We start from the raw sequence: 13,255 nt of genomic DNA, 5'->3' as shown, positions 1-13,255 counted from the left end.
GTGTGCAAGATCAGAGAGAGAGAGTCATTCCTGTGACCTCCGTATGTAGCAGTAAACCCACACACCATTCAACCCTCTAAGGAGCAAGATCGCAAATACGTGACCGGAATGTTCTTAACTGAACACTCTAATGCCGATGCAACAATCGCTGCTGGAAGCGACAGAGTTCTAGAACACTGACTTAGAGTTTTGAAAAAAAGCATTCCAAAAAAAAAAACCCTGCTCCCCAAAGGGTTAAGTAACATATATTTTAAAAGCTCCTCAAAAAATTAATTTTAAGATTGGCGTAAACAGTGCCAGACACGCAAAGCTGCGTCTGAAATGATAAATACAACATTGGATACAAATTTTACGCCTTGATTGACACGCAAAAACAACACAATTAACAACACGGACAGCTGAATATGTAGCATTATAAAACATTCATTCAGCGCTCAATAAAGCACATTAGCACTGCGCTCTCTGAAATGACGCACATCGACACGCGTCTGGAGGCAGAGTAAATGTCGGATCGTCGGAGAGGGCCGGCCTGAGCTCCCGGAGGGGGGGGGGGTGGGATTGCGTTAATCTAAATAATCGCCTCAGGCAGAGAGAGAGAAATTTCACCGAACATTAGGTTCAGACGCTGAGCGAAAAGGGATAAGCGTTTATTAAGAGTCTTCTAGAATAAGTAGGAGAAGGGAGGAGAAAGTAGACGCAGCAGTAATAATAGTAGCAGCAGCAGCATCGGCAGTAGTAGCAGTAACAGCAGTTACAGCAGCAGACGTACTTTCAATAGCAGTAGGAGGAGCAGTATTAGCAATAGCAGCAGGAGTAGGCCTATTAGCAATAGCAGTAGTAGTAGCAGTAACAATAGCAATAGCAGCAATATTACCACTACCAGTAGAGGCTGTAGTAATAGTGGTAGTAGCAGTATTAGCCATAGCAATAGCAGCAGTAGCAATAGCAGCCGTAGTAGTAGCAGTGGTAGTATCATTAGTAGTAGCAGTATTAGCATTAGCAATAGCAGCAGTAGCTATAGCAATTGCAGCAGTAGCTATAGCAATAGCAGCATTAGCATTAGCAATAGCAGCAGTAGCTATAGCAACAGTGGTAGAATAGCACATGCAGTTGAGGTTGGACGGCTCACCTGCTTCTGGGCAGAAACATGGACTCTTTGATGAACACTGAGCCAGACAGGAGGATGTACCAGCAGGTGCCAATGTCATCAGGACTGGAAAAGGGGAGAGAGACAACCATGAGAAACTCCACATCACAGAACAGCACAAACATACACATACTTGCACACACACACACACACACACTCACTCACTCGCACTCAAACACACGCACGCACATGCTCACACACACACACGCATCACCATCACGACTCACCACCACCACGCACCACGCACTCACGCCTCACGCACCACGACTCAAGCACATACGCACACGCACTCACGCACCATGCTCACACACGCACACGCACGCACGCACATGCTCACACACACTCACTCACTCGCATACACGCAAGCACGCACACTCACGCAAGCATGCACATGCACATGCACACGCACATGCTCACACACACACACTCTCACTCACTTACGCGTGCAAGCTCAAGCACAAATGCAAACACACACTCACACAACCTCCTCTGCAGCTCTCTCACTCACACACAGCCTGGTACACACGTACATATGGGAGCAGATCCTAACCAGGCCTAGGTAAATATGTGCTTAAGAGGGGCCAGAGCAGAGTCAGTCAGAGTCAGAGCTTCAGGGAGTCATGTGATCAGGATCTGCTCATTCATACAGCTGTAATTCTGCTCTGTAAATGGACGCCATGAGGACATGTGAGCAGTGGAAATCTCTTCCTCTTTAACACATCTCTCACTCTCACTCTCACTCTCTCTCTCAGCAGAGTGCAGTATTAATCAGCAGGGTGTGTGGTGCAGAGATGTGTGTGTTACTGTGTGAGATGAGATGTAGTTCTGATTGAACTGGGTCACCCGCGTATAACAAACAAAACCACAACCACTACAAGCGCTTATCATACACACAGCAGCCTCAGAACTAATGGGAGAAATGTGCCGTGTGTGTGTGTGTGTGTGTGTGTGTGTGTGTGTGTGAAGACCGTTTTAAAGTGACCTTCAGAAGGCGGTGCTGAAGAGGGCCGGTCATTACCGAACATGTGAGCAGAGATGCATGAGGCCTAAATGAGGCTCCATGGTGGCACACTAATGGCCAAACGCACATATAATCACCTTCATAGCAGTCCCTCTGGAAACACGCACACACACGCCTCAGGCAACGGCATTGTGGGATAGCACGTTAAAAACAGGAAGCACTGTGCACGTCAAACCAGTCCAGCAGGGTGTGTTCACCGCCCTAAAGGACCGGGTGCTCTCACCAGAAGGTTATAAGTTTGAGTCTCGAGCAGGATGCTGTAGCTACGTCATTTGTGACAATGCCAGAGAATATTTTTGGATATTAGCTTAGGAACACGATTCACTTGGTGCAGTCCTTAGTCTTGACCAGCAGGGGGATCCAAGCGCAGATGACAGTGACAAGGCAGCACATCAGAGGAACCCCCTGCACTCTACAACTGTGCTTTATACTCAGGAAAAGCAGGTTCAGACCCGAATCCCTGTTTTCACCTCCTGAATGGCTCAGGACCCAACAGGAACACGGCATTGAACCGCAAAAATAAAGAAATAAAGGCAAGAGCACTCAGGTAACCAGCTTATCAGAGCCATTATTAAATATGGAAACGCACTGTATTTGCTAAGGAGAATACTGAGTGAGTGACTGCAAACATCTCCCTTCTGCGTTTCCAATGTCACTCAATATTTATCTGTGTGTCTTAATGACACACAGACATAGACCTCCGGAGCCTCACACGTAAAGCAGGTGTCACAATGTCACTACCCAGTGTGGTGGGACATCTACGTGTAGCGCAACTGTGTTTGTCTTTTTTTGGGGGGGGGGGGGGGAGAGGGAAAGTGATGAATACGTAACCTAGAACTGTAGGAGAGAGTGTTCAGCTGTGCACACAGCCAGTGTGTGTGTTAAGGCTGGAAGGAGAGGCGTTAAGGCTGGGGAGCGATATGCTTCTGAAGTGTTTGTCGAGCGGTGACATCAAAGGCGGTGATGTAAGAGGTGGCGGGGCTGATAGAAGCCACAGGCTCGCGTGTAAACACAGACCTGAACGGCTGCCACTGCGTGCCTGTCCCCGCACCCTGCAGGTAAGAACGCCCCCGCTCACACACAACCATACCCTGCTAAACAGTTACAAAGCAGTGCCTCTTCTGGGATTTGAACCTGTTACCCTTAGAAACGCTAGCCCAGCTCTCGTGCCGTTACGCTACACTGCCACCATAGTGACCACCGTGCTCGGTACTGTAAATAGATGGCCATAACCATAGTGTTTCAGGTAAATACCCAGCTGTGTAAACGCATTGCGGGCAGAAAGAACGTTAGCCGTGCGAGTCCCTGGATAACAGCTTCTGCTATACGCCTCAAACGTTTCTGTCCTTCTTTCTTCCTGAGAGGAGTTTTTTTAGTAAAACCCAAACTGTGCTGTTTCCCACTCAGTATTCAGCTTAAATGAAGTGAGGACGTGCGGAGACACATTTCCGCGGGAGAGAGCGGGAATTTGGGTCAGGACGAGCGGGGAGGACGTGACGGGGGCTCTGGGTTTTTAGCGGGCGGCGCAGATGAAGCCGCTCGGTCGCGGCGGAGGTAGCGGTGTGGGCGGGAACACAAAGGGAGCGGGAGGATGAAAGAGCGGACCCGGGCAGGAACAGGAAACCGCTCGGGCGTATAGCGCCATTAAAGCCTGACGCCGCCAATCAAAACGCCCACACAGGCCCCTCCCACCAGTGCCCCGGGACAGACTGGCAACCGCCCACTTAGCAAACCGAACCGAGGAGTTCATCACCGCTTCACACTGCCTCACAGCGCCCAAACCAAACTGAGTCACTCATCACCGCTCCACTGCCTCACAGCGCCCAAACCAAACTGAGTCACTCATCACCGCTCCACTGCCTCACAGCGCCCAAACCAAACTGAGTCACTCATCACCGCTCCACTGCCTCACAGCGCCCAAACCAAACTGAGTCACTCATCACCGCTCCTCACTGCCTTACAGCGCCCAAACCAAACTGAGTCACTCATCACCGCTCCACTGCCTCACAGCGCCCAAACCAAACTGAGTCACTCATCACCGCTTCACACTGCCTCACAGCGCCCAAACCAAACTGAGTCACTCATCACCGCTCCACTGCCTCACAGCGCCCAAACCAAACTGAGTCACTCATCACCGCTCCTCACCCTTACAGCGCCCAAACCAAACTGAGTCACTCATCACCGCTCCTCACTGCCTCACAGCGCCCAAACCAAACTGAGTCACTCATCACCGCTCCACTGCCTCACAGCGCCCAAACCAAACTGAGTCACTCATCACCGCTCCTCACTGCCTTACAGCGCCCAAACCAAACTGAGTCACTCATCACCGCTCCTCACTGCCTCACAGCGCCCAAACCAAACTGAGTCACTCATCACCGCTCCACTGCCTCACAGCGCCCAAACCAAACTGAGTCACTCATCACCGCTCCTCACTGCCTCACAGCGCCCAAACCAAACTGAGTCACTCATCACCGCTCCTCACTGCCTCACAGCGCCCAAACCAAACTGAGTCACTCATCACCGCTTCACACTGCCTCACAGCGCCCAAACCAAACTGAGTCACTCATCACCGCTCCACTGCCTCACAGCGCCCAAACCAAACTGAGTCACTCATCACCGCTCCACTGCCTCACAGCGCCCAAACCAAACTGAGTCACTCATCACCGCTTCACACTGCCTCACAGCGCCTGAGTCACTCATCACCGCTCCTCACTGCCTCACAGCGCCTGAGTCACTCATCACCGCTCCTCACTGCCTCACAGCGCCTGAGTCACTCATCACCGCTCCTCACTGCCTCACAGCGCCTGAGTCACTCATCACCGCTCCTCACTGCCTCACAGCGCCCAAACCAAACTGAGTCACTCATCACCGCTCCTCACTGCCTCACAGCACCTGAGTCACTCATCACCGCTCCACACCCTTACAGCGCCCAAACCAAACTGAGTCACTCATCACCGCTCCTCACCCTTACAGCGCCCAAACCAAACTGAGTCACTCATCACTGCCTCACAGCGCCTGAGTCACTCATCACCGCTCCTCACTGCCTCACAGCGCCTGAGTCACTCAGTCATTCAGCGATTCAGTCATTCATTCAGTCACTCACTCATTCACTCAGTCACCCACTCAGTCATTCATTCACTCACTCAGTCACTCACTCATTCACTCAGTCACCCACTCAGTCATTCATTCACTCAGTCACCCACTCAGTCATTCATTCACTCAGTCACCCACTCAGTCATTCATTCATTCATTCACTCAGTCACTCACTCAGTCACTCACTAATTCACTCATTCATTCACTCACTCACTCACTCATTCACTCATTCATTCAGCGATTCATTCAGTCACTCCGTCACTCAGTCACTCACTCATTCACTCATTCACTCAGTCATTCAGCGATTCAGTCATTCATTCAGTCACTCAGTCACTCAGTCACTCAGTAACCCACTCAGTCATTCATTCATTCAGTCACGCACTCATTCATTCATTCACTCATTCATTCAGTCATATACTCATTCATTCATTCAGTCATGCATTCATTCATTCATTCAGCCATTCATTCATTCACTCAGTCATTCATTCCAGCTACGCATGCGCTGCATCTGTGCTGCGACTCACATGCGCAATAATGATTAATCCTCATTTCCCTCCGTAAGGGAATGGCGGTTTAGCGGACTACCCTCAGCCTGACCCTTTAAAGACTGACAGGCTCGTTATGAACAGGCCGCCTCTGCGGCTCTGGAGCCCGAGTGCGGACGCCGTGCCGCACGGCGTGTGGAAATGACTCGTTCTAAAACCCGCAGAGGGACCTACGGAGCTGCGCGAAGAGCGCGGCCTCATTAGCATAACAATGCACAGGCATTACCGCGCGCTGTCAGTCACTCAGGATGATGCACCGATGATAAGACTCGCAGTGGCTGTTACAATCTGCTCGGCTCAGCGAGTCATTCCAGCTCCGGACCATATTTGGGTCCATGGAGCCTCAGTCTGGCACATCTAACCATTTCCTGTTTAGTTTGTCTAAGCCTCACAGAGAGAGGCAAGTTTATTGTTGATGCTCCAGTGTGAAATATGATGTAGAGGAAGGACATACTAACATAACACTGTGTGAAATTCATAATATAATATTGCATGAATACAATGTAGGGGATGGAGATACTCAGTAATATAACACTATAAAATATTATTTAGAGGAATGAGATACTAATATTGTACTGTATGAAATGTGATGCAGGGGAAAGAGATACTAATATAACACTGTGAGAGATGTGATTTAGGGGAAGGAGATATGACTAATATAATACTGTGTGAACTGTGATTTAGATGAAGGAGATACTCACTAATATAACACAGTGTGAGATGTGATTTAGAGGAAGCAGATACTCACTAATATAACAGTGTGTGATGGGATTTAGGGGAAGGAGATACTCACTAATATAACAGTGTGTGATGGGATTTAGGGGAAGGAGATACTAATATAATTGTGTGTGGATTGGAAGAGTACTCACAATATAACATGTGTGATGGATTAGGGAAGGAGATACTCACTAATATACAGTGTGATGGATTTAGGGAAGGAATATACTAATTACATGTACGGATTTAGGGGAAGGAGATACTCACTAATATAACAGTGTGACGGATTTAGGGGAAGGAGATACTCACTAATATAACAGTGTGTGATGGGATTTAGGGAAAGGAGATACTCAAATATAAGAGTGTGATGGGATTTAGGGGAAGGAGATACTCACTAATATAACAGTGTGTGATGGGATTTAGGGGAAGGAGATACTCACTAATATAACAGCGTGTGATGGGATTTAGGGGAAGGAGATACTCACTAATATAAGAGTGTAAGACGGGATTTAGGGGAAGGAGATACTCACTAATACAACACCTCGTTGGCTTCGTGCCTCTCATAGCGCACTGTTTCACACATCATCCTGCAGAGGAGAGAAGAGAGAAAAGACCAGTGAGCGAGCTGGCCAGTTTGGAAGCATACAGTTCAGATAAGACAGGCAGGACTACGTGACCCGTCACTGCAACCTCAGCAAAGCACAGCATCCTAACACTGACCCATCACTGTGCCTACATAAGCCACAGGCAGGATTAAACGGCTGACCCCAGGTCAGGCCTTACCTCAGCTGGTGCTCTCTGAGATTGGACAGGGCCTCCATCCCATGCAGGTAGGAGTACACGATCTCCAGGTCCTACAGAGAGAAAGGGGAAGACAGGTTGAGCCGCGGGCTACAGTGACATCACCCACACACCTCACTCATCAGAATGCAATACATCAGAGATCGCCCCCTGCAGGTCTGGAGGACTGCTGCGCTCCTGGTTTCTGGCCTGTTTAAGCACTTGTGGTGCTTCATTTAAATCATGCCTTGGCTACAGGATCCACACAGCTCGTTTGTAAGGTGTAAAGTGGCTGCTGATTGACAGAAAGCACTAACACTTAGAGCGTGACACGCCTGCGGTACACAGCCACAGTGACATCACCTCAGCGTCAACGCACTGAACCGTACGAAACGCGTGCCTGTGGTCACGAACCAGCGCAACGCAAGAGGAAAACAAGAAAAGGCATGACGCTGCAGAGAATTACAACCAAGGCGGAGCCACTCCTGCTTATCCCTTTAAGATGTGACATCACAAACGTCATTAGAACGTTCTTAACTGAACATTCCAATGCTGATGTCACAGTCGCTGCTGGCGACTGAAAAGCAGTGGAGTTCTGGAGCGCCGAGTTAGAATTCTGGAAAAGCAGGCCGAGAAACCTGGCTCTTCAGCAGGGTTAATAAAGCGTGCTGCTCGGGACCACACAGGGAGCGGAGAGCGTTTCCACGGCGGCACGCGGCGTTTGAAGGCGGATCTTTATCGCTGCGACTGGGAGCCGAGCGCACGCCCCGCGCGCGGATACGCGGCTCAGCGGAAAGCGGAGAGGAGGGGAGAGGAGAGGAGAAACTGCGTCACAGACGCACGCCGGCGGAGATCAGAGCAGGAGGCGCGGAGACGCGGCTCTTTGATGTGTGGCAGAGAGGATGCTGGGAGCTTTCATCGGGCAGGAGTGGTCAGAGGCGGATGCTTCCTGCAGCGAGCGCTTCCTTAAAGGGGCGTGTGACGAGTCTCTCTCTCTCTGCCCCCTCCATCTCACTCTTCTCTCTCTCTCTCTCTTTCTCTGCCCTCTCCATCTCACTCTTCTCTCTCTCTCTCTCTCTCTCTCTGCCCCCTCCATCTCACTCCTCTCTCTCTCTCTCTTTCTCTGCCCTCTCCATCTCACTCTTCTCTCTTTCTCTGCCCTCTCCATCTTACTCTTCTCTCTCTCTCTCTCTGCCCCCTCCATCTCACTCCTCTCTCTCTCTCTCTTTCTCTGCCCCCTCCATCTCTCTCTTCTCTCTCTCTCTCTTTGTGCAATATTTTCTCATTTTTTAGAAGGCGAGTGGCTACAATAAAGGAGCATTAAAGTCCATCAATCTCTCTCTTCCTATCTCCATCTTTCTCCCTCTCCCCTCTCTTTCTCTCTCTTTCCTCGCACCCTTCCTCCCTCTCTTTTTCTCGACTCCACATACTCCTCCTGTCACTGTCTTTTCTCTTCCCTCTCTCCCTCCCTTTCACATCTCTTTACAGTTCTCACCTCTCTCTCTCTCTCTCCCTCTCACCTCTTTCTCTCTCTCTCACACAGCCCCCAGTCTCGCACGCCCCTCCCTCACTCCAGACAGTGAAGGTGTATGGGGGTGTTGAGCTCAGAGGTGAGAGGCAGCTCCTGGGTGTTCAGTGTTCCCAGCAGCTCTAACCCCCCCAACCCCCTCAGCATCAGCACCTGAACACGCACTGAATCTCATTTAAATACCTGAGAATCCAACAAAGAAGAACTACACAAACGTAATTTGTACTGCAGTCAGTACTGTACAGCTGTACTCAAGCCAATTTCCTTCCAAATATGATCACAAAGCAATAAAAGTCTGGTTATCCCCACTTACATTTTTCTTAACATTAAACCAATGCTAGCTTGTGAATTAAATCACTGTCAGGTCATTATGGTCACACTCGTGAGGTCCAGTGTGGTATTACAGTACCATTTGTGATTTGTTAGCAGTTTAATGCAATGATGGGACACCATCGCCCCCTGTTGTTGGCCAGCGGTACTGTCCCCCCAGAGCCAGACAATGAATCAGAGCAGCACGCAGGGTACCAGATCTGTACGCATGCTGACAGAGAAAAGAGTGTGTGCACGTGAGCGCGCATGTGTGTGTGAGAGAGAGAGTGAGTGTGTGTGTGAGAGAGAGAGATTGTGTGTGCGTGTGTGTGTGTACACGTGAGCGCGCGTGTGTGTGTGTGCGCGCGTGTGTGTGTGTGTGAGAGAGAGAGAGCATGCGTGCGTGTGAGTGTGTGTGTACACATGAGCGTGCGTGTGTGAGAGAGAGTGAATGTGTGTGTGCGTGTGTGTGAGAGAGAGAGCGTGTGCGTGTGAGTAAGTGTGTGAGTGTGTGCACGTGAGTTTGTAAGTATGTGTGTGTGAGCTTGTGCACGTGTGCGAGGATGTGCAAGAGTGTGAGTGTGTGTACGAGTGTGTGACTGCGTGCGTGTGTGTGTGTGTGTGTGTGTGTGTAGGATGTGCTCGGTTGGAGATGTGTTTCCAGTGACAGGTTCTTAGCTGCTGCAGATCCAGCAGTTGAGCAGTGACTCAGCACAGCGGGAGAGAGAGAGAGAGAGGTGAGAAACAGAAAGAGAGAGAGAGAAACAGAAAGAGAGAAGGAGAGGGAGAAAGAGCTGGGCTGGGCACTGCAGCAATCAGGGATGTGATTTAATTAAGAAATACTGCACCTGTGTGTGTGCGTGTGTGTATGTGCGTAATAGTGCGTATGCGTGGGAATGTGCGTTCTTATGACACAGTCAAAGTCCTCTGCCTCTTAATCCGTAAAAAAATGACATTCCTGCTTATTATTTCTGTATGCTGGCATGCACACACACACGCACGCACACCCACATGCACACACAAACACACGCACTCCCACACGCACACACACACATACACTTGTCATCATTTAGCCCGTGTCAAAGGCAGTCAGTCATACAGAAAGGAGAACAGACCGATCGGTCAAAAGCTCAAAACGGCCGAGGGGGTTCGACGCAGACAAAGCTCTCCTCTCACAACCGAACCCTCGCAGAGAAGTGGCCTGCAGCCACACAAACATTTTACTCATATTTCAAATAAATCTGCACAGCCCAGCGGCATTCCACAAAGAGCCATTGTGCTCTGCACATCCACAGTAAGGGATTAAAGCAGCTTTGCGGGAAAAAAAAAAAAAAAGCTAAATCAGGTTTAGCCACATGCCAAATGTAGCCATGCGCGTATACCACGGCCTCGGTCACCTGCGCGTAAATGGAACCGTAAATGGAACCGATACCCAAACAAAGGAATTAAAACGTGGGTCGATTACACGATCTGGCCACTAGAGGGCGGTACGAGTCTTCTTCCGCCCGAAGAGGGAACCGCAGGACTGGTAAAGCCACTCTTTCAAATGCAGGCCTTTTCAACCGCGGCTCGGCGCAAAACCTGCGCTCCGCGAAAACAAAAGGCGGTGCATTCTTCTCTGGGATTACGCAATTCCGTTCGGCTCAATGTTTAACCGGAACACAACGGGTGACAGTAGATTGACTCACCTCGCGCTGTGACATCCTAAAAACGGAAGTTTACGCAATTCGAAGGCCACGCATTTTTTAGCTGCCTTTCTCCTGCCTTTATTTTGGTTTAAATTTGGCGCCCAACACGTCCAAATTCCCATACTTATTTCGAAATGTCCAATTATCTGCAACCGCAGCCGCATTCCTGCGCCAACCGCGCTGCCAATTTTGGGAGAGTGGCGACAGCCGCGGTTTCCCTCCCAAACACGTGACGGACGGAACCAGCATCTTTTCGCGTCTCAGACTACAGCCTGTTTTGTTGTTTTTGTAAAACATCGAGACCGAGCTCCAACGGGCCCAGAGCGAAGAGGGACAGTCAGGCCGCAGAAAGGACGGCAAGACTCCGCCTCTGCTGTTCTCCAGCGCCACATTAACACTGTTCATACGGAGCTTATACTGCCTGCGGCAAAACACATTAACACTGTTCATACGGAGCTTATACTGCCTGTGGCAAAACACATTAACACTGTCCGTGTTAATGTTAACACTGCAGCCGCAACACCACACACACCTGCAACATCACACACACCTGCAGCTCCAACACCATACACACCTGCAACATCACACACACCTGAAGCTCCACACACACCTGCAGCTCCAACACCACACACACAGACACAGGTACATGATGCGCAGACACAGAACAGATCATCAATCCCACACACATTAAAAATGAGAAACGGTCTTGGCATTAGAACTGACTGTGTGAGAGAGTTCTAGCTGTGGACACACACACACACAGATGCACGCACGCACGCGCAAACACACACACAGACGTACGCACGCGCAAACACACACGCATGCACACGCACACACACATTAAAATGACGTAGTGAACCCTCAGTGACGCCCTGCCCCGCGCGACTCGAGTCCTTCATGGAATGTTCCCAGCATGCACTGGGGCAGAAGCATTTACTCAGGAGCGCAGGCATTTCCTCCCACAGCCCACCCTGCACTGAACGCCACACTCACACACAAACAAATGTACGCACACACGTACACACGCAAACACACTCAGTCAGAGCACAAAGTAGCGCATTCCACGAATACTACTGCAGCACAAGGTTAAACAAACACCACTGCACTATAACACACACACACACACACACACACACTCACACACACACACATATACACACACACACACACCACTGCAGCCTGCGCAGCACAGGGTTAAATATAACACACACACACACACACTCACACACACACACACACACACACACACACTACTGCAGCCTGCGCAGCACAGGGTTAAATATAACACACAAACACACACACACACTCACGCACACACATACACATACACACACACACACACACACACTCACACACATACACATACACACACACCACTGCAGTCTGCGCAGCACAGGGTTAAATATAACACACAAACACACACACACACTCACACACACATACACACACACTACTGCAGCCTGCGCAGCCCAGGGTTAAATATAACACACAAACACACACACACACTCACACACACACACACATACACATACACACACACTACTACAGCCTGCGCAGCACAGGGTTAAATATAACACACACACACTCACACACACACATACACAGACACACACACTACTACAGCCTGCGCAGCACAGGGTTAAATATAACACACACACACACACACACTCACACACACACACATACATACACACACACCACTGCAGTCTGCGCAGCACAGGGTTAAATATAACACACACACACACACACACTCACACACACACACATACACACACACCACTGCAGCCTGCGCAGCACAGGGTTAAATATAACACACACACACACACACACTCACACACACACACATACATACACACACACCACTGCAGTCTGCGCAGCCCAGGGTTAAATATAACACACAAACACACACACAATAATTTACAGCCACAGTTCAAACACCCCCCCCCCCCCCTCCTCACACAGTGTAGCAGCTGAGCTCATTCCTCCAGCCAGTGCAGTGACCGCTGCATTGACCGCACAGCAAACATGACCGCTGCCTGACCCAGCTACTGCTCGACCCAGCAGCTCTCACTCTCTCCTGCGGACCACACTCACCCTCTCTGCAAACAACCCATCCCCCTCCCCCTCTCCCTGCACTCCTCCACCTGCTCCCCCTCTCCCTGCACTCCTCCACTGCTCCCCCTCTCCCTGCACTCCTCCACTGCTCCCCCTCTCCCTGCACTCCTCCACTGCTCCTCCTCTCCCTGCACTTCTCCTCTGCTCCTCCTCTCCCAGCACTCTCCTCTGCTCCCTCTCCTGCACCTCCATGCTCCCCTCTCCCTGCACTCCTCCACTGCTCCCCTCTCCCTGCACTCCTCCACTGCTCCTCCTCTCCCTGCACTCCTCCTCCTGCTCCTCCTCTCCCTGCACTTCTCCTCTGCTCCTCCT

The 13,255-nt window shown here is 50.4% G+C and overlaps 1 protein-coding gene across 1 annotated transcript in view; it reads right to left on the bottom strand.

Moving 5' to 3' along the window:
- Positions 1 to 1,097: 1,097 nt before the first annotated feature.
- Positions 1,098 to 13,255, bottom strand: part of LOC135255804 (rap guanine nucleotide exchange factor 6) — a 44,110-nt gene continuing 31,952 nt past the window's right edge. Inside the window, exons 2-4 of the mRNA XM_064337468.1 lie at positions 7,307 to 7,377; positions 7,054 to 7,110; positions 1,098 to 1,213 (exon numbers count right to left, since the gene is read on the bottom strand). Coding sequence (XP_064193538.1) covers positions 1,126 to 1,213; positions 7,054 to 7,110; positions 7,307 to 7,377 — 216 coding nt within the window. The 3' untranslated portion in view covers positions 1,098 to 1,125. The remainder of the gene's footprint in view (positions 1,214 to 7,053; positions 7,111 to 7,306; positions 7,378 to 13,255) is intronic.

This window comes from Anguilla rostrata, chromosome 5, assembly GCF_018555375.3.
Source record: "Anguilla rostrata isolate EN2019 chromosome 5, ASM1855537v3, whole genome shotgun sequence".
NCBI classification, from domain to species: domain Eukaryota; kingdom Metazoa; phylum Chordata; class Actinopteri; order Anguilliformes; family Anguillidae; genus Anguilla; species Anguilla rostrata.
The sequence above is the reverse complement of the archived record's forward strand: the minus strand, read 5'-3'. Positions and strand labels throughout refer to the sequence as shown.